The 27297-nt window shown below is 38.3% G+C and overlaps 3 protein-coding genes across 4 annotated transcripts; 2 read left to right on the top strand and 1 right to left on the bottom strand.

The window, feature by feature from the left end:
* The first annotated feature begins 1721 nt into the window (after positions 1-1721).
* blvrb (biliverdin reductase B) lies at positions 1722-7460 on the top strand. Its single transcript, XM_066684448.1, has 5 exons — positions 1722-1926; positions 4791-4952; positions 5557-5646; positions 5903-6034; positions 6820-7460. Exons 1-5 carry the CDS (start codon positions 1842-1844, stop codon positions 6972-6974), a joined length of 624 nt encoding a protein of 207 aa, XP_066540545.1. The 5' UTR covers positions 1722-1841; the 3' UTR covers positions 6975-7460.
* A 1797-nt stretch (positions 7461-9257) lies between these two features.
* On the top strand, positions 9258-12935 carry sertad3 (SERTA domain containing 3). 2 transcript variants are annotated; one of them, XM_066684445.1, is made up of 2 exons: positions 9258-9391; positions 10155-12935. In XM_066684445.1, the coding sequence occupies exon 2, from the start codon at positions 10163-10165 to the stop codon at positions 10964-10966; it is 804 nt and encodes a 267-aa protein (XP_066540542.1). In that variant the 5' UTR covers positions 9258-9391; positions 10155-10162; the 3' UTR covers positions 10967-12935. The 2 variants fall into 2 exon arrangements, with proteins under 2 accessions (XP_066540542.1, XP_066540543.1); XM_066684446.1 differs by lacking the exon at positions 9258-9391 and adding an exon at positions 9407-9467.
* Positions 12936-13402: 467 nt separating this feature from the next.
* On the bottom strand, positions 13403-25954 carry kcnk6 (potassium channel, subfamily K, member 6). The gene is made up of 3 exons (XM_066684444.1): positions 25574-25954; positions 20931-21326; positions 13403-15851 (listed from the first exon to the last, which is right to left on the bottom strand). Exons 1-3 carry the CDS (start codon positions 25887-25889, stop codon positions 15619-15621), a joined length of 945 nt encoding a protein of 314 aa, XP_066540541.1. The 5' UTR covers positions 25890-25954; the 3' UTR covers positions 13403-15618.
* Positions 25955-27297: the final 1343 nt, after the last annotated feature.

Raw genomic sequence — 27297 nt, 5'->3', positions numbered from 1 at the left:
TCTCTTTTTCTCAAATGATGACAGCTGCGCTAACAAAACAAACAGCCTATTTTTGTCACTAAAATTATTAGCATAAGTGGTCTTTATTTAATGACCACAGTCTTGCAGCGACCAAATCACGCCGATGTCACGGACGGACGGACGTGTGTGTGTGTGTGCGTGAACCGGAATCAGGCGTGTTATTTTTTGCACCTGTTTTCCGGTAAATCCCGCCCCTTTTGCACTATGAATGGCTAATACCGTCCAGCCTCTAGGGCTGTTACTGGACGCCCAGCCTCCACGTCGTCTGCATGGATTGGGTAATAAAAAAGACTAGATTAAGCCCCACCCCCTGACCTCTGATTGGCTGTCAGGTCATGAATATCGAAGTTCAATATGAGTCCAGAGCCGTGTATACGGTTCTGGATGAGTCGAAAAAGGTTAGTAATATAATATAATATAATACACTACCACGTATGTAGAGCCATTTATACGTATTCCATATGTAATTTCTTTTTTAAATTAAATATCAGGCTGGCCAAGAAGCATCAAGAATGATAAAGAAAAGTGGGAAATTATGAAAGACAAAAGCTGGTTTCTAGGGAATTTAATATTATTATAATATGTCCATTATTTGAAGTGTTTGTGTTTTTTGCTGTGATTGATTTAAAGCTGATACATCTGTTCTTAAAAAATAATGACAAAATAAATTGGTCTAATGTTCCATCCATCCATTATCTGTAACCGCTTATCCAATTTAGGGTCACGGGGGGTCCAGAGCCTACCTGGAATCATCGGGCGCAAGGCGGGAATACACCCTGGAGGGGACGCCAGTCCTTCACAGGGCAACACAGACACACACACATTCACTCACACCTACGGACACTTTCGAGTCGCCAATCCACCTGCAACGTGTGTTTTTGGAGTGTGGGAGGAAACCGGAGCACCCGGAGGAAACCCACGCGGACACGGGGAGAACACACCAACTCCTCACAGACAGTCACCCGGAGCGGGAATCGAACCCACAACCTCCAGGCCCCTGGAGCTGTGTGACTGCGACACCTACCTGCTGCTATTAGGATTTTTTTTTCTCAAGTTATTGATCAAAAATATTTAAAAGTCGTTTCTCAGGTAAGGTATTTAGTAAATATGTATCATTTAATTAAACTGCTAAAACCTAACTCCATTATTGCTGTCCACTGTGCTTCTTCGGTTATGGTGACGTCACACGTAATCAACCAGCCAATCACAGCGCAGAAGGGGCTGTGCCTACCGGCGCCAGAACGGCTAAAGGGGCGGTCTATCGTTACATCACTGAGGCTTGATTCAGTTTACAGAACCGATTCTGAAAATAAGTCCGATTCAGTGAATCCACCGTTTTTATTTTGCTTCAGTGAGAACAAATTTAACCATAAAAACGTTGTTGACAATAATATTAAAGTTCCATTCGAATTTTATATTTAACTATATGTAACAGAGGCTTAAATTTAAAAATTGGCATTGCTTTTTAAGTGGTTTATTCACACAGAGGGCTGTCTGTGTTTGAAACACAGGAGTAAAGTAAAGAAAATTAAATTATGTAAAGCAAGTAAATTAAATTCATGTCAAGTAAAATAAAAAAAATAATAGTACAGAAAGGGAAATAAAATCAAGTATATAACTCTAAAAAAATCAACAAATTTTCTGAATTATGTAAAAGAATCGGTTGAAAGGAACCGATTCTGCAAAAGTGACTCATTCATGAGTCTGACATCCGTGTATAAGTGAGTGAAGAGGTTTATATAGAGACTTTTCGCTAATACAGTCTAACTGTCAATCTCGCAGGCAGAGAGAGAGACAGGCAGAGACACAGAGTGACAGAGATGGCCGATGCAGTGAAGAACGTGGCGATCTTCGGTTCCACGGGAATGACCGGAGTGGCGACACTACCTATTGCAGCCGCAGCAGGTAAAACACACACACTTAGCAAGTTAAAAAGAGAACACACAGCACAGGGATAGAGAGTATTGGATCAAATATTGTTAAACAGATGTATTGGGATAAAATGGAACACACATCAAAATTAACACCGGGTTTAAGAATCAAACTAAAGAAACATTGTCATTAAGAGTCACACTGGGGCATTCAGGATCATACTAGCACATTAGTATGAAGAGCCCTAGTGACATAAGACACAGGCTTAAAGAGACAGCCCAACTCTACTAAACGACTGCGCTTGTAAATAATGTAAGGAATTTTTAATGTAAACGTATTAATGAACTAGCTCTGAGCTTTTCCATCTGATTCATGTGTATTATAATAACAAAGCTGCACTGGGAGAGAAGGTAAATTAAGATCATCATCCAGCAGCTGAGCTGTAACACTGGAGATGAGTGTGGGCTCACTGTCTTTTATAACCCATTTATTTATGTATTATAACAACTTATTAATTATCATCTGGAAGCCATAATGCAGTAAATAATTACACTGGTGTAAAGAGCAACATAAGAAATAAAAATTACATTTTAAAGAAACACTTTCCTTGCAAGCAGCAGAAACAGAGAGGAAAATGGAAAGAGGAGTTTAAAAAGCAGCTGACAATGCTACACTAAACCCCCTTTACTGCTGCTGTTGCTGTTCTGTTACACAGAGGTTGTGTGTATTATCAGTTAAGGTGAATAATAATTAGTATTATTATTATTAAAACTAAGCTCTAATTTTCTCCCACGGTCCAAAAACACGTTGGTGGGTGGATTGGCTACTCAAAAGTGTCCATATTTGTGAGAGTGTGTCACACTGGGAAGGTCTGGCGCCCCCTCCAGGGTGTGTTCTCACCTTGCGCCCAGTGATTCCGGGTAGGCTCCAGACCCACTGCGACCCTGAACTGGATAAGAGGTTACAGACAATGAATAAAAATAATTAAAAATAATGAATCAAAAGAGTTAGTACTGATTCTGTTTACTGAATTATTACACTGTGAGTGACCTGTTAATATTTATGAATATCTTTAAGGAAAAATTTCAGTGAAGCTGCTGAACAATCAGAAGTATTTCCTTTTTCTTTGTCAATGATTGCTGTGATCATGGGACATTATGGAGAAAGTGCTGAGTCATGCAGAAACCCGTTATTTGTGCTGTGTCATGGTGCACTGTGGAGGACTGCTGAGTCACAGATAAGAATAACGTTCAAATCATACTTTATCTGACTGTTCCAGATCATGGCCGTTTTTAAGTAGATCTGGATACAACTAGGCTACACCTAGAGCATAAGTTAGTGGTTATTGTAAGTGCTCATTGTAAAATAAGTCAGCGCAAACTCTGCTTCTAAACAATTATTCAGCTTTTATGATCAGTCAGTGTGGATAATAATAATAATAATAAAAAATAATAATAATAACAATAACAACAACTTAATAATAACTTAATAATAATAATATTAATATAATAATAATAATAATAATTATTATTATTATTATTAATATTATTACAACGTCTTCCAGTAAATAAAGCATAATCAAACAGTTCATGTTTATACAGTCACGGCTGCTGCCTTAAAAGTTTTCAAAGTATAGCTTCTCTCCCACTTTTTATGTCTTTCATTTCTCTCATCTACAGTATTTTCCCTTTTCTTTTTGGAAAACAACATCTTTGACTGGGAATATGTTTATTTATGTAAAAATTATATTAAATATTAGATCTACATTTTTAAATAAACAAAACATAGTGAAAAAATATATATGTTCAAAATGTTATAATGAACTATGAGTCGCTGTTGTGTTCTTGACTGATTCTCTTTGTGTTATAAAACTGATACGCAGTGCATGGAAGCAAATCTGTCTCCTCAGGCTTTGAAATATTACCACCTTTGAATTTGTAGCCCTGAATTTTCCACACATTCTGTCATATCACATGCTGTGTTCACAGGGCCATTACAAAACATATCCACAGTAAAATGTCTTCATCTTCAGGATATCAATATTCTGTTATATTATGTCTATAGTGAGCCTTTCAGATTTCTGAGACACTTTAAAAATAAAGAGATAATATCCGCGGAAAGAAGCTAAACGTGTAGTTTTTCCACGGTGTGGAAGTTGTGTTCGTATTTCGCCATCTAGCGGCGACAGAATGTAACTACTGCAGCGTTTAAGGTGAACGAGAAAATCCAAATGAATCGATTGCTTATCCTTGGTGACCCGGATGTGTATCTGAATTTTTTTGTAACTCGTATTTTGGTATCTGAATTTCGACTTCCGAATTTGAACAACTTCTAAATATACTGTTTGAATTTTTTTGAGCTTGATTTTTTTAATCTGAATTTATTAACCTTGAATAATAACAGTGAAAACGTGTTCTTGAAAATTCACGAGTTCGATTCAAGAGCAATTATATCCAGATGCATAATTTCAGTGCAAAAAAATAATAATAATATTTCAGTGCGACAAATTCAAAGGTGGTAATATTTCAAAATGAGACAGATTTGCTTCCATACAGTGGTTTGAAATTCTGTACGAAATCCTCCTTTAATCACGCTCACTCATGTAAGGTATCCGCTCTATGGAGTATAAGCATATTCGTCATTTCATGGGATTACCACTTTAAAAACATGGAAAAAAATATATATAAAATAATAACTTACATAAATGTTAATTGCTCATTTTTGGTGATAAAAACTGCTCTTTTAAAAATATGATAACTAATTTATTTATAGATCACATTTTTCTACCTAAAGCATCTGAAAAAGCTTCAGAATAAAGGAATGATAAAAGAAAAGTTGTAATAAATATATGAAATTAATTTTATTTCCATTTAGTACATTTTTGTTATTTTTTAAAGGTTATAATGTGACTGTGCTGGTGAGGGATCCATCAAGACTCCCTGCTGACCACAAAGCGTCCAGAGTGGTGGTGGGGGATGTCCTCAACAAAGATGATGTAAAGAAGGCTCTGGAGGGACAGGATGCCGTCATCATCATCCTTGGCACCAGGAATGACCTCAGTGAGTTTATAAAAAAAATATTCAGATCTGAAACGTCCCTGGACACCTGTTTGTACTACACTCTGAATTGAATGTTATTAATCAGGAGTTTGTTCCTTTCTTGCTACACACTAATAGTCTGCTCTTCTGGGAAGGTCTTAGACAATGTAGGAACCTTGCTGTGAGGATTTGATGGGATTCTGTTACATTAACATCAGTGAGGTCAATCAGTGATTAATAAACCCTACTTCAACATTTCTCATATTGGTGCTCCAGCACTGAAGAAAATACAATTCCACGGCTCCATAGCCCACATGCTCAGGGGCTCTCTCCTCCTCTCACACATTTTTGGCATTGGGTGTGGCAGCCTTAAGCTCATATGCAGCTGCTCCAAAGAATCTTTATTTCTGGCTTTTCCTAAAGAGGTCTCTACTACAGGTGCCTCTTAAAATAGCAGAACTCACTCATAATAAGGGTTGTCTGTATTTATCTGGACATACAGGGATGATTTCCCAGACAGGGATTAAGCCTAGTCTGTGTAGTCCAGGACTAGGTTTAATCCCTGTCTGGGAAATCAGCCCCTAGTGTATAATGTACATCATGTTTTGCTATATTTGTTTTGCAGGTCCAACTACGATGATGTCAGAGGGAACTCGCAACATCCTCGAGGCCATGAAGAGCCGTGGAATACGCAAAGTCGTTGGCTGCATGTCTGGTAATATTGCTTTGCGTATATAATATTTATTATTATTATTATATTATATATATATATATTATCAGAGACTGTAATCCAGATCTTACAGTTTAGTCCTGCACAAGGAATTATTGATTTTGTTTAGTGTGTTTAATCTAAACTAAAACAAACATCTACTAACAGAGTTCTGTTTTAGTAAAATTATCATCATAAAGATTATGATTGCGCTGAAATTATTATTATTATTATTATTATTGATCTAAACTCTGTTCTTTAGCATTTCTGCTGTGGGACAGGAGTAAAGTTCCTCCTCGTTTAGTTCCTGTGACTGAGGATCATGAGAGAATGTACAACCTGCTGAAAGAGTGCGGACTTGATTATGTCGCTGTTATGCCTCCACATATTGCCGGTAATATACCACACACACATAATTACACATCATTCTGATATGCAATATCCATATGTATAGTTTTAAGAAGGTTTTGGTTTTAAAATGTATTCTGTGTCGTGACGGCTGTGCAGTTTTGAGGTAAAGAAACTTAAAGATTTTTTTCTTTCAAATGAATAACTAATTCTTTTAATCTAAAGATATTGTACCCCTTTTTCCACAAGTTATCACAGTTACCTGTGGTCTTCATAAAACCTCAGTGGCATGCTTTGATCAAAATATCACAAGCATCAATAAACATCACCTATTCTTTACTCTATACAGCCCTGTTCAGAACGACCCATGTCAGCTCAGGTTGAAACTGAGCCTCTGCGTGAACCAGCCACGTGGCGCGAGGAGCAGAAACTTTTTTTTGTTCCCTTATCTCTTCTTTTCACAATATTAATATTTACATATCAGTACACTTCTTTCTCCACACTTGGTTTGCTTCGTTTAGCCACATTATTGTGCACTCTCAAACATGGGTCCAGCGATTGGGTGCCTGTGATTGGAGAGACTCAGATGAGGAGGCACAACAACACAGAAGTGTCTGTTATCTATGTAGGAATCTGCACAAAATCAGAGAGCCTCGTTTTATGCCAGGTTTTCAGACTTGGGCAGATAACAAAAGACTGACTGAGTTGTGTTACTTCAGTGTGTGGACTGGTAGAGCTTCAGATCCAATACAAAACATGTGCTAATGTGCTCAGTGAAATTTATTTCATGATGTGAAGTGTTTAGTGCTAAACTGTTCTCTTGTTTTACAGATGATAAACCTCTGACAGAGAAATACACTGTGACTGAGAACACACTGAAAGGAAGAGTGATCTCCAAACATGACCTGGGACACTTCTTCGTCACGTGCCTTTCTACCTCACAGTGGGACAGAAAAACTGTGGGCGTCTGTAGGGAGGACAGCTAAACCCGCAAGACCTTATTACTTCTATACAATGAGGAATTTTTAACGTTTAAATACACCATTTTTAACCTTACTCGCTTTTACTCTGCTACCAATCATCTCTAACTTTTTAATCCAGTGAATGTGGGTTGTTGCATTTGCTAATCATCTGACGTATCTCAAAGGATTAATACTTTAAATACGCCAATCAATTAAGACACTTTCTCTCTAGATAAGTTCACGTCAAAATTAACAGTTTCCAGATTATTATTTTATTCAGGCAGCAGATTCATAATAAGAATTATTAGATATGTTGAATAGATAAGAGGTTTTTGAATAGCAATGTAATGACCATGTACCATTGAAACATGTAATCACACCAGAATTTTAAACTCAGATTAAGTTTTCATGACAATAAATGACATAATACATTTATACTCAAAGAAGTTGATTAAGTAGAAATATTTTGCCAAATCACTATCTTGTTACAATGTGCCTGTTTGATCTATTTTTGCTTTTTTTTCTATTAAAAAACAATTTTGAAAGCAGATGTCTTCTTTTTGGTAAATAAGATACGGCAAATGACATTCTAAGGTAGACCCTGCTGTAAACCACTTACAGTGGATATAAAGTGTCTAAATAGGCAGGGTTTGTGATGTTTTAAAAATATATATGTAATAATAATAATTTCAGACCTTTTTATACCTTTAATGTGTAGTACACAATCAGTACTTGCCAGACGTCCCGCAGCTGCTTCATATTGTTGTAGGCATCCCAGGCCAGTTCATCCATCCATCCATTATCTGTAACCACTTATCTAATTCAGGGTCACGGTGGGTCCAGAGCCTAGGCAGGAATACACCCTGGAGGGCGCGCCAGTCCTTCACAGGTCAACACTCACACCTACGGTCACTTTTGAGTCCACCAATCCACCTACCAACGTGTGTTTTTGGACTGTGGGAGGAAACCGGAGCTCCCGGAGGAAACCCACGCAGACACAGGGAGAACACACCACACTCCTCACAGACAGTCACTCGGAGCGGGAATCGAACCCACAACCTCCAGGTCCCTGGAGCTGTGTGACTGCGACACTACCTGCTGCACCACCTTGCTACCCCCCCCAGGCCATTTCTCCCCTTGAATTTCCATCAGTGTTGGAGGGACTGACAATTCTTTTTAAAATCACTTTTGTGCCATTTATCCACTGGTTAATGCCTGTATTAATGCCTTGGTTACTTTTTTGTATGCTTCTCCTGACTCATACATTTTGACAAGAGTTGCTTGTAAGCTCTTTGCGGACCATGAATTTTACAGTAAGATGCAACCAAGCAAATGTCGGGAAAATCTTACTAGAACTACAGCTGAACTCAATAGAGGGTTAAACAATGTAACGAGTTGTGAATCATTAATTCTGAATATATCTCATACAAAAAAGCCCTTACATTATTTTAGTTTTATTATACTTTTCACCGCTAAATGATTTCTGTATTTTTTCTTCAGTTGAACTGCACAGATTATAGGTCTACAACGGAAAGTACAAGGTTAAAGGTGGAAATTAATTCTATTTGCCATTTTTTAAAATTTATTTATTCGTTTTAATCATCACAAAAAAATGGCATTTTTACAAGGGTGTGTAAACATTTGTTTATCAACTCTAATTGTAAAATACACCAGTTTATATAATGCTATAAGCTTATACTAAATGTAAAAGTAGCAAAAATTACACTGGTGTCCACTCCATCATAATCAATTATATTAGTATTAAATACAGTAGAATTTAATAATATAAAAAAAACTACATGGGTATAAACTATATTATTTATAATGTACTCATCCGTTAATAAAAATATTTAAGCTGATAAATTGCATCAGTATAGACCACATTAAAACATATGAAAAACTACACTAAGGGAGAGAGAGCTGTGCTGTGTATTAAGCAGAAGGAATAAAAGTTCCTTGACACAGGAAAGAAAAGCGTTCGTCCTTCTACAGCATTTTTTCAGTTTAATTAATTTGAGTTTGAAATAAACTACTAAAGGATTTAATTTAACTGTGTCTCCAAATAATAAAACATCCCCGCAAAACACCTCATCAAATTACACACAGGTTATATTTTATAACGCTAAACATAATTTAGTTAAATTGTTACCAAATATTTGATACAAAATAACCCGTAAATGACTGCGGTTAAAGTGTATTTAACGCACATAAATGTTTTTAAACATACACCTTCCGTAAAAATTAACAAAAACTCGTCAAACTGTGGACTTCATTACCCATAATGCTCCTGATGGTATTTCCGGGTAAAAATTCTTGAAACGCAGGCGGGAAAGTAAATGAGTAGTAGGTTCAGTTCGAGGAGGAACCTGGGTGAGATACACGATTTCACACACAGCTGAGATCTTTTAATACTATAAAACAAGACTTAACGCACTCTAAAGGTGAGTGGGAGCAGGGGCGGTTCGTGTGTTACTTGTATAATCTGTTTAGAACTGTGAGAATGTGCTTGCAATGGAGGTACGTTAACTTTAAAGCTAACCCAGTGAAACTCGGCGATTCTGTTCTCTTGCTGTGGAAAATTAACTTTAACGGGGTTTATATGTGGTCCCAATTGGCTTTAATCTCCTTTATAACTTTACTGAGAATTAGATCAAATGTAACGAGGTGTTAATGCTAGGTTTTAATCAACAGGGGCCGAGAGATGGCGCGAGGAATTAACTTATCGTTTTCCTAATGACTCCATATTATTTTATAGCTAGTTAGTTCGTGTTCTAAAACAGTCTCCCTCGTTTCACCTACATCATACTTGCTTGTTGAGAGAAATCGACGTTGAATATAGCATTTTCATGTATAAATGTGTGTTCTACCTACATTTAAAAAATATCTCGCTATAATTCTGTAGTTGGAAACAAATTGGAGAATTTGAATCTTGAATCTGACCATAATTTTGAGAAGGTTAGGGTTATTTAGTCCTTTCGAGGGGGGCATACAGCAAAGCAGGATTCATTAGTTAGATGGGTAAGTCCAAAACCAGTCCAGATCTAAGGGACAAGCCCTCAATACTGGGCTTAATTCATCATAATTCCATACTAAAATGGGTAACTTGACTAGGGGTCAAGACTGTATCAAATTTCTTTTGTTAATCAAGAAAGTAAGAGCCTAATGTAAGTGTTTTGTGGTTGTTTTGTTTTATTTTACTTACAGATTCAGAGATGGGCGCTCGGGGGCTGAAGAGAAAGCTCCAGGAGAGGGATGAAGGTGAAGGATCAGTTTTGGAGAGTCAGCTCCAGTGTGTTTTAGACATTTCTTTAGATAAATTCCAGCGTGACCAGGCCCTGGTGGAGCCCAGTTTACTGAGATCTGTTCTCATTAATAACACACTACGGCAGGTCCAGTCCAAGGCTAAAGGCTCTTTACCTGAAACCAATGAACTTTGGGGCACCCCACAACCTTTGACGCCTTTGTCTGACCCTGTGTCACAGAGAGCAAACACCTTTCCTGGACTCAGTTCATCTCTTTTGTCCCTGGAGATGGAAGATGCCGAGGACGACTTCATGGCCTGGTCCACAGATGAGGATTTCTCCTTGTCCTCAGCCATTTCCTCCATCCTAAAGAATCTGGATGCTGCTTTGGACAGTGGATGTTCTGCATCCCTTCCTCAGCGTTCTCCTTTAAGTTCTCTTGAAAACATCCCAGGAGACGGATGGTTTAGAACGAGTCCTAGTTTCAGCCATAACGAGAGCTTGAGAAATTCAGAAGCTGAACCGTCAGTGGGTCTGACCAGTTTTCTCCACGATGCCACAGTGGAAAACCTTCTCCTGGACATGGACTCCTCAGTGTTGGAAGGAGAAGTAGACAGTTTTGGTCCCGGAAACTTATCCTTTCCCAATGAGGCTCTGGCAATATATCTGCCCTCTCTGTCCACCACATCATCATCATCATCTGCCTCATCTTCCTCAGGGGTGAGGGAGAAGCACGAGCTCCAGCACATCTTGGACATTCTTGTACAATCTTAACACATTAGAACCTTTTATATAACACTTTTTATGATGTTATGGGTAAACGGTTGTTCTAGTTTTATCTGTAAAGTTTGATAAGACTGAAAGCTGGTGAATCTATATAATTATATATAAAAATACTCATTTATAATATTCAGTTCCAATCCAAAGATATCAGCACCATTCGGTTTTGAGATGTAGAAAATTTACTGAACTGAACTTGAATGAAAACAGTTATGAAGTAATAAGAAAAGCCATAAAAACCCCAGTGCATTCGGCAGAAGAAAACTTAAACCTATTTTTTTAAAAGAATATATAACGTTCAGTTTAAAAATAGTCAGCAACGGGTAGTGTTTAAAGTGTAATTCAATCCTGACTTGAGTTATCTGGCTAAAAGAGAATTCCTGAGTGTTTAACATTATTAGGATTTCTCAGTGTAGTTAGAAAAAAGAGCTCACACCCTGCACAGTCAAATAGGGAAAGTGGTGATATATAAATACTGAATTGATGCATAAACAAATAGCAGCGTTTAAAGAGTATGTCCAGATATTTATGCCATATTTCAACAGCTGAAACACATTTATAGAGAGGATCCTCAGCCCCATCATTTTAGAACTGGTTTTAAAACTGTTCCACGTGATATTAGACAAGCCTTAGTTACAGAGAAGTCATTCAGCAGCCTGAGCCCTATTGAAGCCGTGTTTATTGTCCACAGATTTTCAAAATGTCTGCCTAATTGAGTGGATTAAATCAGTGTCACCTGATATTAAAGATAAAACAGTTTTGTGGAGTTGAACACTAAGCTCAATTTCCAGTGCTTTTTCACTGCTGCTGTAATCTTCATCCATGTAATCCAGTACCTCAGTGTTTATTTAGAGTAATTTATATTAATCTTATGTCGTTTAATGGGTGGATTTATGTCTAATTAAGAGCTCATAAACACACCATAAATATTTTAACAAGTGAAGTCTTAAATCCCTCAAACCTTTCTGTCTGATTCTGACAATGTGAGAATATTTCGTTATTCATCCAATTTCTCTTGTTTTGAGTAAAAAATAGCCTATTTTAAATGGGAATATCTGCCTTAATTGTGGAAATAGTTTCACTACAGACCCAGTTCAGGTAAAAAATGCCGATAAATTATTGAAAAATATAATTGCTTATAAAAGGCAGGAATGGGGACTACATTTTTATGGATGAGTAACAGAGTATATTTTCTAAAAAGCCAAAATGCAGACATCAGTTTGAAATATCTTGTTCTTACATTGTGAGAAATGTATTGGCTGGATATTAGGGGATTTAACACTCACTTTATCTTCTGTTATATTGAGATTTTCTATTAATTTGTGTAATGTTTAAAACAATTTAAATGTTCTAAAATGTTCTAATATTTAGAAATGTTCAGTATATTGCACCAGTTAATATTTAGTTCATTTATTAGATGAGCATTTAAGATATTTAACTAGCTGTTTTATTTAAGTGCACAAGGTGTTCACCATCAGGTTCCTGAATATTTAAAGTTAAGGAATCGCACTCTTTCTTCCTTCTTTTCAGGCCTCTGAAGTTTTAAGGCCTCTAATATGAAATCGTTTGCTTCTGTATGTTTTTATTTTAGCTGTAATCCAACAAAATATGCAAACTGCTCAAATCTAGAGGACGTTAATGAACAGCTTAATTTTGAGTGCAGTTATTTATACCTCCAACAAAGCAGCAAACAACTTGATGTATATTATTTTATAAAATGCGAGACCACTAGGTGTCAGTATAAACTCTTTCCATGATGCATCATGGGGCAGGGCGAGACTGAAAGAAGACTAAACTTATTTAGAAAAGTGTTGTATTTTGAACATAGTGTGAAGTGTTTATTCACCTCTGCATTGTTACTGTATTTGAGACAGGTGCATTATGGGTCATGTTTGTTTCAGAAGGGAAACGTTTGACTCCCATTCAAATACTGAAAGTCACTGTTACTGTAACTTTTGTAATAAACACTAAAATCTGAGGCTGTTTTGTGTATAAGCTACATTATGTCCAAATGTTTGTAGACACCCCTTTTAATGAGTGAATTCAGCTCATTTAAACTGCACTCATGTCACACTACTTGCTATAGAGAAGCATGGAATGAAAATGGACGTAACGTAAAGCAGCACAGAACTGGGCCGTGGAGTAGTGATCCGTGTTCTCTCCAATTTTTGATTACACCGTTTAGCGCCAAATATCAAATTCAAGTAGTGTTTAAACATTTACAATATCTCATTTAAAAAGTAGTTCCAATACCTTACTATGGGTCATTTAGAACTTGCTTTTGCTTAAATTCATGTAGCAACTGCTAAAATGAAAATGTAAAGTAGTAATATTAGGGGGGAATTTATTAAATATCACCATTTCCCCTTCTAAAAACTACAGCAAATTTGAAGCATTTTCAATATAAATTCCTTTAATAGAAGTGTGTATTGCTGCAGACAAAAGAAAATATACTGCAACAAAAGTTTTACAGTTGCACATAAAATTCGTTACATTTATTCTGTGCGCAGATAATTTGTTACATATTTGTTCAATCAAGGCCCTTTTTGTTCACTACAGTCCCTAAAAGGAACACTAGGTAGCATGTTTACCTTAAACAACTAGAATGGTGCTTCACTGACCTGTAATTGGCAAAATCCTGTTATTGCTACTCAGGTAGGAAGCCATATGCCCACTTGATTTCAGGACAGTGCTGTAAACACGAATTCCACTCTGCAACTGTAGAGGGAGCTCAGGAGCAAAGCATGTCAAATGTTACCTAGTGTTGCTTTAATACAGATAAGAAATACAACAAAAATCAGCTCCAAATAATTTAAAAAAAAAGACAGACTAAAAACATTGCACTTTATTATCATATCCATCATAAAAACACTTTACACAGAATGCACTTTTCCAGCTTGGTCAGTATTAAAGTGAAGCATCATAAAATCAAACATTTTGTTCATTTTTTTTGCTGTTTAAAAGTAAAACAACGGGTGCAAGTTGATCAGTGTAGTTAGCATTATGCCCATATAAAGGAGTTCCAGTTTTTAATCTTTAATTTTAGAGGACAACACTACACTAGTGTTGCTAACAACATTAGTGTAGCTAGTGTAACTAGCTAACACTACAGTTACAACTCCACTGGTGTGTGTTTAGGCTCCTGTTTGACGAGCTGCTCTTGGTTTATAATACTGCTCAAGTTTAATAGTTGGCACTTCAGTATGTTGTCATTTCTGTGCTCAAGAGTGTTAGCTTTAGCGCTTAGCATTAGTTCTATTCATCTCCTTAATGACCTCTTAATTCAAAGGTAGTGATATCTAATAGAAAAATTAACACAGATCTGGTTAGGAAGGGTTTTGTTCACCTCAGGAAATAACGGCACAAAACTCCAAACGTCACATGTATTCACTTTAGTCGACGAGAAATTAAGCTTCAATCTGGAACTCCTCAGACATGACACCCACCACAGAATGTCTATAGATGTATTCAGATTGATGTCTAAAGACTTCAACCTTCAGGAACATAGAATACAGTAAATACAAGTTCTAGACTCTCATTTCAAGTAGTGAATGCTTTCCTTTCTTTCTTTAATATCCCAACTGTTCTGCATAAGGCACCAATAGAGTCTGTTAGACCTCAGAGAAAGAGGAAAAAAAAAAGCCAAAATCCATCAAATCAGAGATAACAGATGGTGCCATCACCAACTCAACAAGGTTTCAGACAAAACCCAAAAAGGTGATCCCATGAGTAAATAAACAGATGGAAACAAAACAAAAACAAGAGTGGTCCACTAGGAGCAGGCAGAGGGTTGGTGTAGGCCACATTTCAAACCTAGAACAGTGATTCTTTAAACTCCTTCAAATGTTCCCATGACACCAAGTGTTTCAGCTCTCACTGCACAAGAGAGGACACGCGGGAAAAGGAGGATGAATAAAGTTAAATAGATGCAAATATGTTTTGTATTTCTTCTCAGAACTGTTTAAAATGCTCATAAACCACTACACTAAGTATTTTGGTCTCAGACACCAATGCTTGGCGGCAAAAAAAGTCTTCACTCTGAGCTACCACAGCTGGTAAAAGGGAAGAACTACACAAAAAAAAAAATAAAGCACTAAATACAGTGCAACTTCACGCCTCATTTAATAATTTAAAATCTATTGCTTGTTATGTGCTGCACATATGAAGTTCTCCGGTTCTCAGAGTTCAACTGTTTGACCAGGAAACAAAAACGGCCACGTGAAAAATTCATTATGTATTCCCTCACATTTATTCATCAGTTTCAGCACCTCCTTAAAACCTGTCCCAGCAAGCAGTTCACAAACAAAAACACACACGGTCAGAGATGAGCTCTCACACTCCACAACATTCCAGGTAACAGTTGTTTATCTGATGTTTGTTTGTTGGAGTCGTAGAAGATACCGTTTTCTGAAACGGCTAATGTTTTGCTGATGAAAAACGTCATCATTTGACTATGAACATGTTTGTTAGCTAATAAAAGAGATGTTTGTTCTTTTGGAGTCCTAGGAATATATGAGCTGAGATGTTTGTCATTTTGATGATGGAGCTGTAGACGTTGCTAGAGCCAGAATCCAGATGTTTGTTTAAATGGTTGATAACGTTCCAGGAGTGGGCTGGGGTCCAGATATTTGTTTATTCAATGTTTATCATTTGTTAATGGAGTTGTAGGAGGCATGAGAGCTGGGGTCCAAATGTTTGCTTGCAGATGTTTCCTCTTCTCTCTGATTCTCAATTCCAGCCTCCACTATGGGCTCTTTATCTTCCTCTCCATCATCACAGTAGGGCAGGTGGAAGAAAGCCGTCCATCCTTGGAGGTCCGCTAACTTATGGAATGTACGGAGAACCAAGTACATCACCATCAGACCCAAAAACAAGTACACTTTAAAAGAAAAAGGACACACAAAAAGGGGCATTATTAGGAGAGAAAGATCATATACTTCAGGGAGAACTAATATTTTAATACCAGTGTTATTTCCCCCTCCTCCACAACATTAAAATGTCTGAACATGTTTCGTCATAGCATCCATTTAACCCTTAGACACCATCTAGGCTATCACAGAAGCCACATCTCAATCCACAGAGCAACACCCTAGCAACCACAGGAAATACCACATCAGACCCCCAGTAACCATGGGAGACACCAGGGTAACCCTCTAGCAATACACCACTGCAACTGCCTTGAAACCTTAGCAACCACCTGGGACACCACAGAAAGCACTTAACTATCACCAGAGTGAACATCCGAACGACAGCTCCCCAACTGCAACACCCTGAAGCAGGGGACTCTAAAATTTAATGAGGTCCAGCTGCTAAAGTTTCACTCCAAACCTCAGGATATACAATTCCTCTTTTAGAGGAGCTTCAAAAAGGGTTGCTAGTGAGTGAGGGCATGTTTTCAGAGCATATAAGACACTAGTTTAGAAACAGCAGCAGGATGATAATGCAGAAACTGCTACTTCTGTTTATCGTTTAAAAATTGGCTTTGCTCATGCTGAGCTTAATCTCGTATTCCTCCAACTGTCATGACTTGACAGACCTGAGAGTCACCTTAGTGATGAACACCCCATAGCAACCACTTGCTATATCAAACTGAAAAATATAACAAGTGAGACAAATACAGCGTACTGTATATCTAGGTCTGTTTGTTCTTGCGGTAAATAAGAGGCTAAAGTAAGTAAAGTTTAAACAAAAAATGAATTAATAAAGCAATACCAGATGATACTAAAGCAGGTATTTATAGTTTAATAAAACTGTACTTGGAGTTATATTTAAGTTTCTTTATAAAAGAATTACATCGAGTGTATTCCACTAGCGTATCTCAGACTATAGTCTGTCATCTAAAAAGAGTACTTTATCTTCACAATCTTCATTTTTCTCCACAAACTGAAAGATTAAACTGTAGGGCACTGTTCTCATAGTTCACTGAACATAGAGGAAGTGGTTTTATCTGTGTGTCTGTATTTAGAAAAACCATCCTCCGCATACGTCTTTCACAGTTGTCGGCAGAACACACTGCAGAGCTGGGTACTGATAGGAAATGAAATGTTGTTTTAAATTTCTCAATCAAATGTGCACTTTGAAATCTGTTTCTCTAGTCGGTCTGTACAAAATAGATGAGACACTGACAGAACATTCTCAGTTTGCATTAAATTAAAGGTTTCTCCACACATTAACACTGTTCTGGGTGTCTGTGCCATGCTTTGTTCAAAATCTCACAAGGATCAAACAACACAGCACCGTTCTCCCACTGACAGCCCTGTTCAGTGTGCACCCCCAAAAGTGAGAAGCTCTGGTTTTTCAGGTCACTTTCACTTTCTCTATATTTTCGCTTTCTTCTCCATATTTAAATCTGTACTCCCGCCCCCCACCCACCCCTCTGAGATTGTCCTGTATGTTTTACTTGGTTTAACCTGGTCCTCTTCTGTGAAAGGAGAGACTCTGATGAGGAGGTGGGACTACTCTAAAATTTCTGAATTCAATGACAGATGCAAAGTTCATAGCTTGGGCCCTTTAAAATAAATAAAGCTGTGGTCAACCCTTGTGTATCACATTGTCGCTGTCCAATTTAAAAAAAAAAATAATAATAATAATTTATTAGTATTTCCCAAAATAGTAACTTTATAAGAGAAGGAATTTCCATGGAAGCCAATGTAAAAAGATTTTATTCCAATAATTTTGGAGCATTTCTATTGGTCCATTCATCATGAAATTCACACGATGTGAAGGACAGCTTCTGTATTCAAAATACTTAGCAAACTAAAAATCCACAGAAGGAGATACATGTATTTATCTTTACAGCAATGATAGAGTCAATGCTATGATTTAATTTGCCCTAGTTTAAAAAGGTACTAAGTCTGATTAAATTTCCAAGCAAATTAAAAGCCCAGACACACAACTGGTTATACCTCTTCAGCCAATTCACTTATAAGACAGGGGCACATTCTTTTCAGCAGACAGTAGAAAAAATTGCTAAATTCCCAGCGCATATATAAAGTGCTGAAACAAGTTTCCCCAAGTCATCTCTCTCATTGATTTAATTATATGCAACAAAGCATGTTGATATCAAACCAGAGATTGAGTTCTTTGATCATGTAGGAAACCTTCTGCTGTAACACAGCTGCTATCACTTGTTGCAGTCCGTGTTAAATTGATCCATGTGTTTACTGAGGAAAACACAAGTGTCAGCTTTAGTTCAAAGTCCTTATTGACAAAATGATCAGTTAAATTCGTTTGGAGTTTACCCCCTGTCTTTTGTTTTAAGCACCATCCCCAAAGCATTTATTTGCATTTAATCAACCTCTTTCTTAGTCAAGATGAGATCTGCGTTTGGCCGGTTTTCTCTGGATATGCAGTGCATGAATAGATGTGAACTGCTATGGGACTAAACTGTTGTAACAAAATTGGGAAAGGCTGAAGTGCAATAGGCTGAAGAAGTGGAGCTAAACTGCTGTGGAATATACTATGTTGAACACAAAATGGACTGATTTTTTAAAGTTTATGGTCTAGAAAACGTATATTTCAGTGTTTAAACACAAAAGCAAACTCCCATTTCCAAAAAATCAAGGATCAATAATCACATCATCGCCTGCTATGCAGTGTTTGTGTTTGTTTGCATTCATCAGCCAATCTTCCAGTAGCTCACAGTTTTTACCCAGAGAAAAATCTGCCATCACATGATAAACACACTTTACTCCACTTGAACAGTAATCCTCTTTAGAGCTGAGTATTACAGACCGAGCCATGCTTTAAACATTACAAGTGACCAAGCAGTTATGTAGAAAATGAAGTAAAGCAGAGGAGTTAACATGAATGAAAATAGAGATTCACAGGAGATTCCATTTATTTTCGTTACTAATTAAATATACTATTTATTCAGACACATGGGCTTAAAATGCACACATTCATTATCTGTAACCGCTTATCCAGTTCAGGGCAGCAGTGGGTCCAGAGCCTACCTGGAATCACTGGGCGCAAGGCAGGAACACACACTGGAGTGGGCTCCAGTCCTTCGCAGGGCAAAACACACACACACACACACACTCACACCTACGGACACTTTTGAGTCGCCAATCCACCTACTAACATGTGTTTTTAGACCATGGGAAGAAACCGGAGCACCCGGAGGAAACCCACGCAGACACAGGGAGAACACACCACACTCCTCAGACAGTCACCCGGAGGAAACCCACGCAGACACAGGGAGAACACACCACACTCCTCACAGACAGTCACCCGGAAGAAACCCACACAGACACAGGGAGAACACACCACACTCCTCACAGACAGTCACCGGGAGGAAACCCACACAGATACAGGGAGAACACACCACACTCCTCACAGACAGTCACCCGGGGCAGGACTCTAACCCACAACCTCCAGGTCCCTGGAGCTGTGTGACTGAGACACTACCTGCTGCGCCAGCGTGTGCCCTAAAATACACACAAAGTCCTAAATCCATTCACTCTCCTGTAAAAACCCTGTTACTGCACAGTAGCATCTAGCAGTTCTTGTGCTGAGAGATCCGATATTTCCACTGACTACAGCTCCCTCAGGACTTCAGGAGTTTAAACGGCTCATACTTGTGTGTTTGCAGCTTTATACTCTACACCGCTCTGGTGTAAAGGACTGTTGTTTATGAAGCAGTGGACTCTGTATGCTATTTCTGTCACTGAAGATGTGAATGTAGCCTCTCTCTGTAAAGCTCAGCTTCACACAGAGCTGATAATTAATATTCAATATTTTATAGGTGAGCTGTGTGGCAGCTTAGAGCAGACAACCACTTGAAACAAACAGGCCTAATTGAGGCTATAATGAGCACCAACAACAAGTGGTGCAAGGAGAGTGCTACCTACCAGAACAAATAGGTAACAGCAACGTTTAGCAGAGGAGGGAAAACAGACTGGGACTGTTTTCTGGATTTAATTGCTTTAAAGCGTGGCAGTTACAACGGTGTTCACAGACATACAATTAAATGCAAGTGAACCCATGTGGGACCAAACAGGCTTCTGTCAAGTGTCTGAACAGAGGCGGTTTTGGCTGTAAAACTGCGTCAGAGCCATTGTTTTGGAATGGGATTCAACAAGCTTTAAGATGTGATGGTCATGTCCACACAGATTTTCAAAACTTTGTATCTTTAACCCTGAACTACTCCTGTACCATTGTTCAATGTAACTGAAAACAGCATGTCAATTCATTTTCAATTATTTGACAGAGAAATCCATTAAACTCTATAGTTAATACCTGATTAGTGTATTATGTCGTTTACAACACATCAACAAAAGCATTCCTCAAGCTTTCAACTTCAAACAGCAAATTATTTGATCTGCAGCAATAAGCTGACTCATATGAGACTATGAGTAACTTGACAAATCAGCAACAGAAGTCATTACAGAGCAAATCACTGGATTTTAATGGGTACTGCTTTACACAATGACACTTTCCAGAGAACAGCACTTAAGAATATTCATTCATTCATTGTCTGTAACCCTTATCCAATTCAGGGTCGCGGTGGGTCCAGAGCCTACCTGAAATCATTGGGTGCAAGGCAGGAATACACCCTGGAGGTGGCGCCAGTCCTTCACAGGGCAACACTGACACACACACATTCACTCACACCTACGGACAATTTTGAGTCGTCAATCCACCTGCAATGTGTGTTTTTGGACTGTGGGAGGAAACCCACGCGGACACGGGGAGAACACACCAACTCCTCTTTAAGAATATTCTCTTAAAATAATTGTTTATTGTAAAAACTGTTAGTTTTTTCTTAGGAAAGAAGAATATATATCTGATTAATATAATATTTAATATATATTACCTATCAGAGTTAATATTAACATTTCAGTCTTAATCAGCCATAGAAATCACTGCATTCAGAAGTGGAGAACATCTTTGGATGTAAACACAGCAGGGTGATGCTGTGGGTTAGAGACAGACCTCAATTAGAACTGAGTCTTACCCATGACGGCGACTTTGTAGAGGGGCCGGAATCTCTGATTTGGCTGCTCTCCTGGGACAAAGTCCCCGAGTCCGATGGTGCAGAGCGAGATGAAGCAAAAGTAAAAAGCCTCCAGAAATGACCAGGACTCCTCCACAGAGCTGAAGATGAAAGCAGGCAGCAGGAAGAAGGTCAGCACAATGCCAGACAGCAGCAGGAAGAAGTGAGTTCCCGCCGCGCTGTTAGGACTGAGACCACAGCGCCTCTGCAGCCCCGAAATCGGGACATAAGTAATCGGACGCATCAGCCGCTGCACACAGGCTGTCAGAACCAGCATGGTGAAGGGAACACCGAGCAGAGCATACACAATCGAGAACGCCTTCCCGGCATCAGACAGAGGGGTGGTGTGGCCATAACCTGAGAAGAGAGATTAATAACTTCATCACACACACAGACACTTCAGCGCAATTCTTCTAGAATTCCAGAAACAAAACAAGGAGTTTGAGCCATTACAGTAATGGTGGAGATTACACAGTGTGCACAGGACAGAATTTAAGATAAAATCCTGTTACATAGTCCAATATTAATGACCTAATCCATGTAAAAACAGCTGGACCTGCAGTGTTTGAACGCACCGTCTCAGTCAGGCTCGTTGACATTCGTTTACATTACATTTAGCAGGTGCTCTTATCCAGAGCGACTCACAAAAGCGCTTAGTGTTCAGACAGAATGTGCACCCTACACATAGTACAAACAGGTTAGAGTCCAAACTCCTTCTGAGCTCAGACACTTGTCAGAACAGCCAGTTCTTACACCTAGAAAGAACAAAACAAAGTAAGGGCAATACACGGCATCTAGTTGGTGCTCAAACCTAGAAAGAAAGAATTTAAGTGCAATATAGGTGCAGCATGAGTGCAAAAACAGTCTGTTGCTAGATTAGTGCTCACTTATGAGGGTCACAGAGATGGAGACAGCCAGTGGAAGTTCGTTTCCACCATCTGGGCACCAGGACTGAAAGAGTCTTGCCACTAGTCCTCCATGTGTCTTTAGAGATGGCAGGTCAAGACGAGTTGTACTTGAAGCTCCAAGGGCTCGAGGTGCAGTCCAACTCTTGACCATTGCTATTAGGTATGGAGGGGCTGGTTCGTTCATAGCATGGGAGTTTTAAATCTAATGCAGGCAGCTACAAGAAGCCAGTGCAGAGAGCGCACCAGTGGAGCGACTAGAGTGAATTTCTGAAGATTGAAGACAAGACATTCAGACGTGTGGAAGTTTGTACAATGAACAATTTACTTGACATCGTTTTTGTTCTCTTTCACACCAAATACACTTTACTGGAAATAAAAATATTCAAGTTAAATCTAACCAATCATATTGCTTACTTATGAGTAATCAATCGAAGAAAGAACTGTGTAATTCTCTCTGTGAAATTGGGTGAAGGATTGAAAGTATCCAGGGTTACATTATGGAAAACAGACAGGTCCTCCCTTTCTCCAGGGATAAAAACAAAACAAAAATCCTCTGACAGAAACATTTTCCCTACACTCCTCCTAAGGTTATAGGGAGAATAGAGCCTCTGTTGTTACTACTCCAGGCTCAGCGCTGTAGAAACTTTACATGACAGTGGAACAGCACCTCATCAACTGTCAACACTAGCACTAAATATAGCCTACTTTATAAATACATCTTAGAAATTAATTTAACATCCACCCAATTCTGGTATATTTTGTGCAATATTTAGTGCACCATCTCTAATATAGAGCGCCTCTGAAGAGGGCTACTGACATCAAAATGGACCAAAGGAAACAATTCAGACTTCAAATATGGCTGCCACAGTTTTAGCAACGTCACATTTTTGTCTATTGTGAAACTACAACAGATAAACTTCAGTTAAGTGGGACAGATAGGGGGGAAAAAAAGCCAAAAAACACAGAGGAATCCCAGTTTCACAGAGTTTATGTTGTAAGTTAAGGCTCATCTGTTCAATGAAAGCAAAGTCCAATGTAGAGCAGCAGGTCAGGTCCAGTGCAATCTCACAGAAACACAAAGCTCATACTGTGTCCAGTTTTAGTGCATGTACTAAACTCTGACTGCTATGAAAAACCCCTCAGAAATCACTTTCCCAGGACAGCTGCAGCACATGAGAACGTTTAGCTTAAATAAGAAAGACTTCTCACAAATTAAATACAGTTTTAAACGTAAGTAACGTTTTTAAGACCTTATTTAAGAGTGAAGTACAGCAGTAGGTTCTACAACCTGAAAACTGAGCTCTAAACAAAATAACAAAAAAAGAAACAAGGGCTGTGAACTACAGCCTTTGATAAGAACCCGCATATGTGCACAGAAATATGCAGGTCACAGCAGTGAAAAGAAAACAAGAACAACTTTCAGAATGGATACAATGGAACACAACTTAAAGGATATGTTCCCCACCCACAAAATACCAAAATGAATAAACTATTTCATAAATATCAACTGGTGATGTTTTCTTCTCTAACATCATTGGTTGATCAAATCAAACTGCTTTGTTTTCCCTTAATGAACCAGTTTATGCTTCAAAGACAGAGTCGTGTTTAAAATAGGTTTAGTGAAAAATAAAAAGATATTTCAGAACGAAGAGGAATCAGTGAAAACTGAATAATAAAAAAATGAAACTAAAACAAAAAAGCCTGTTTCTTTCAAATGAATAAAAAGACGTTGTTTGGGGGTTACTGAACATGTATTCCCAAAATGAATAAATAAATATAGTGTACAGGTACATTAGTCATTAAAGGTACAAACTGTAAATGTTCCTTTAAAAAGTGGTTTTAAGTGGTCAACAGTGGTTTTAAAGCTGTATTCCCTAAATATACATTTGAAACAGGGCGAGTGAATTCAACAGTTTTATAAATGTACAACAATTCATTCATTCTTTCATTATCTGTAACCCTTATCCAGTTCAGGGTCGCGGTGGGTCCAGAGCCTACCTGGAATCATTGGGCGCAAGGCGGGAATACACCCTGGAGGGGGCACCAGTCCTTCACAGGGCAACACACGGACACTTTTGAGTCGCCAATCCACCTACCAACGTGTGTTTTTGGACTGTGGGAGGAAACCGGAGCACCCGGAGGAAACCCACGCGGACATAGGGAGAACACACAACAATAAATATATTCCCTAAATAAGGTTACAGAATATGTACTCTTGGGTACCAAAAGAGTGACAGTAAAACATACCAAACAGTGACAGTTTTTCTAACAGTGTAGGAACAAAAATAATAATAATAATAAAAATAAAGGATAAACCTGTCTGAAAGTTGACTTAAAACTTCAGTGTGAAAAGCTAGCTGAGTAAAACATATTTCACGGCACAGAACACTCGAAACCATCATGTTTTCACATCTTCATTTACATTTGAGATTTGGCAGCTTAGTTCCATTTTTAGACTGTATTGACTTGGGGGAGGGGTGGGGGGGGTGTTAATTTTAGAAAATATAAATGCTAACTCAAACTCAAACAGAGGAAAATGTGGTTTTCTGAAATATGGGCCTTTAAATGGCAGTCGCACACCCAGGTTTGTGAGTGTTGACTCAGTTCTCAATCGCATGTTTGTTTAAGATAACCTGAGGCAGCTGAGTGGAAAAAAAACAACAACAGAAATCTGCAGTGAGTAGAGTTTGTGGAAATGTGCAAGTGAGAGACGCTCATTCGCTTCAGTGGAGCATGAAACAGTCCATGAAAATCTGTACACATTTTTCATCACAGCTGCATTTAAAAAAAAAAAAAAAAAATTCTATCAAGAAACCAGCCCACACTATAAGCAGCAGAGAAAATAAATAAAAAACAGGGCCTGATAATACTCACAGCCATGTATGGAGAGGAGTAAGCTGTTAATAAGGTACAAACTGTATGAATGGATAGGTATTTATCAAGTTTCCCTCCCATTTAAAGAAGTATTTACATTATGTCATCATAAATGTCATCATACCATCACAGAAATGTTCCAGCATCCAGTGTTTTGTCTCCTCTGGAGAGAGCAGATGCTATGTCTGAAGTAAACAGAAACTCATAAAATATATAGCCATTTTAATTCAGGAAAAAAAAACGAATGCGAGACTAATAGTTCTCCACAAACATTGACCATGGCGGTCTTAAAAGGAAGTGTTGAATTCAAAGATAAATTAAACACGTACAAATATGGGTGTTCTGATGCATGTTAAGAGGATCCGTGTCAAAGTATATTAAAAAAAATTAAATTAAATGAATAATTGAGGATATGTGCTGATCCATATTAGCACCCATCAACAGAAACTTAAGTTGTACATGTTTTCTTCAGGCTACTACGACGTGACACTACGTTTAAAGTGAAATATTAACAGAATACGACGATAAATAACAAAAATATGAATTACAAATAAGTTACTTTCCGTTTCACGAAACTGATTTTGAACTCTTATTTCCACCTTAAGTAGCGCAGCGGTGCCTCTGTGGCGCTTCTGACACCTTGCAACTGCGGCACCGTTTAAGGTGGAACGGAAAGTCCCAAAAAGATACGAGAATTCTTACAAAGACACTTGAAGTCGTGTATAAGGCACCACACCCAAGTTCTTCAAGATATGTCTTTTAAATAAATACACAGCACTAAATGAAAGAAACGAAAGATAAAGCGAGTTTAAACCCACTCACCTACAGTAGTCACCAGAGTGTTGGCGAAGAACAGAGAAGAAGCAAAGTCCCAGTTCGAGACAAACGAGGCATTTCTGAGCACAGACACTCCGTATTTATTCGCTTTTAAGACCTTTTCCAGAAAGTCGTCGAGCGTGGAAGCGTTTACACAGCTTAGCTGGAGAATTTCATCTTTTAAAGTGTTCAGCTCTAAGTGTAAACTCTCTTCTACAGGCCGCTCTATAGCGGAAAATATAAGTGCTCCTAAAAGCAGGTAAACAATGTAGGAGAGAAGTAAACCTCCCAGTAACAAACAGGATCTGAGAAAAGAGGACATTTTGGCCCGTGTAAAAAGGTTTTAAAAAGCCGCTCTGCCAAACTTCATCTAAGAAGAATAAAAAGTGGTGCTTTTGTGCTTATTTGAAGGGCTGGAACTGATTGAACTCCTCCCTCTCTCTCTCTCTCTCTCTCTCACTCAAACTTAGAAGCTTTAACCATTTGGTATTTCCTTTATTCAACATTCCTTCTGAAATTAAATATATTCATCAGGAATTCATTCCTCTTTGCTCCAGTAGTAGTCTCCACATTTCAGGGAAGGGTTTACACTAGATGTTGGAATATTTCTATGAGTATTCTAATGGTATTCAGCCACATAAACATAAGTGAGATCAGATGCTGAAGTTCTGAATCACAAACCCCACTCAAACTCATCCCAATTGTACAGGATGGAACTGCACCAATCCAGAGAATACAATCCCACTGGGGGGACCTTTGATGACCTTGGAAGACCTGAAGCCCACACTTTTCATTCAACTGGGCGACCTTAATTAAACTCATATAGTTGCTCAATAGAATTTCTATATATTGTAGAACAATTCTCTATAAAGCCATCTTCTGTACAGCAACATTTGCTGCTTATTTTACAGCTGGTGCTGAACACACTGTTAGGTCAGTGTTCCCCTATTTGTAACCTGCATAAGCCCTCTACAGCAGATTTTAGTTTTGTGTTCACTTTATTGTAAAATCCTGCACATGAAACATTCAAATCATATTTAATTACATCAGTGTGCTGTAGGTCTGCTCTAAGATTCAGTCTGCAGTGTAGATTTAGGTGCATTCCTGCTCACTAAAGCCAGGCCTCAGTGAGAGTGTGAGTGAAGACAGATGAAATGACCACTCAGTGGAATAACACTCTGCTTTTAAAATACAAGCCAGATGTGACTCAGCAATTTTAAAAATGAAGGGTAGTCTTGTAATCCATGTCTGGTTGTAAGTGAATAAGGAATTTCTTTTCCACAATGAGCTGTTTTTCTTCTTGTTGTAAAAGAAAGACACCAGATGACAGCCATGAGATTGTTTTTGAACAGGGGTTGCTAGGTCCAGCTCACAATCTCCAATAAACCAACCTTAAAACTTAGACCTCAAAAGCTTAAAAATAACCTAGAATATAAAGTATCAGATTTTGAAAGAAACAAGTCGATGTACATTGAATTATGTTATATAATGGTATAGTTCATCATGCCGTCTCCTGGCTCTCAAATGTTCTTCCACCTCACACCTGTGAGATTAAAACGGTGTGTGTCATCATGATTAGCTGGTGGCACAGATGCAAATCAGACTAATAACATAACCATACCACACAAAGCCAGGTGGCAACCAGTCAGCAGAGCACAGGGTTAAATCATTCATTCATTATCTGTAACCGCTTATCCAGTTCAGGGTCGCGATGGGTCCAGAGCCTACCT

This window comes from Hoplias malabaricus, chromosome 11 (assembly GCF_029633855.1).
Source record: "Hoplias malabaricus isolate fHopMal1 chromosome 11, fHopMal1.hap1, whole genome shotgun sequence".
NCBI lineage: Eukaryota > Metazoa > Chordata > Actinopteri > Characiformes > Erythrinidae > Hoplias > Hoplias malabaricus.
This window is presented reverse-complemented; position numbering and strand designations above follow the sequence as displayed.

What these genes read in the sequence shown, in the direction of transcription:
- blvrb (XM_066684448.1), top strand. Translation starts at nt 1,842, where the DNA reads ATGGCCGATGCAGTGAAGAACGTGGCGATCTTCGGTTCCACGGGAATG. An exon ending in ACCTATTGCAGCCGCAGCAG is followed by an intron (nt 1,927 to 4,790) that starts GTAAAACACACA and finishes TATTTTTTAAAG; the next exon opens with GTTATAATGTGACTGTGCTG. An exon ending in TGGCACCAGGAATGACCTCA is followed by an intron (nt 4,953 to 5,556) that starts GTGAGTTTATAA and finishes TTTGTTTTGCAG; the next exon opens with GTCCAACTACGATGATGTCA.
- sertad3 (XM_066684445.1), top strand. Translation starts at nt 10,163, where the DNA reads ATGGGCGCTCGGGGGCTGAAGAGAAAGCTCCAGGAGAGGGATGAAGGT.
- kcnk6 (XM_066684444.1), bottom strand. Translation starts at nt 25,889, where the DNA reads ATGTCCTCTTTTCTCAGATCCTGTTTGTTACTGGGAGGTTTACTTCTC. An exon ending in CACTCTGGTGACTACTGTAG is followed by an intron (nt 21,327 to 25,573) that starts GTGAGTGGGTTT and finishes CTCTCTTCTCAG; the next exon opens with GTTATGGCCACACCACCCCT. An exon ending in CTACAAAGTCGCCGTCATGG is followed by an intron (nt 15,852 to 20,930) that starts GTAAGACTCAGT and finishes TTTCTTTTAAAG; the next exon opens with TGTACTTGTTTTTGGGTCTG.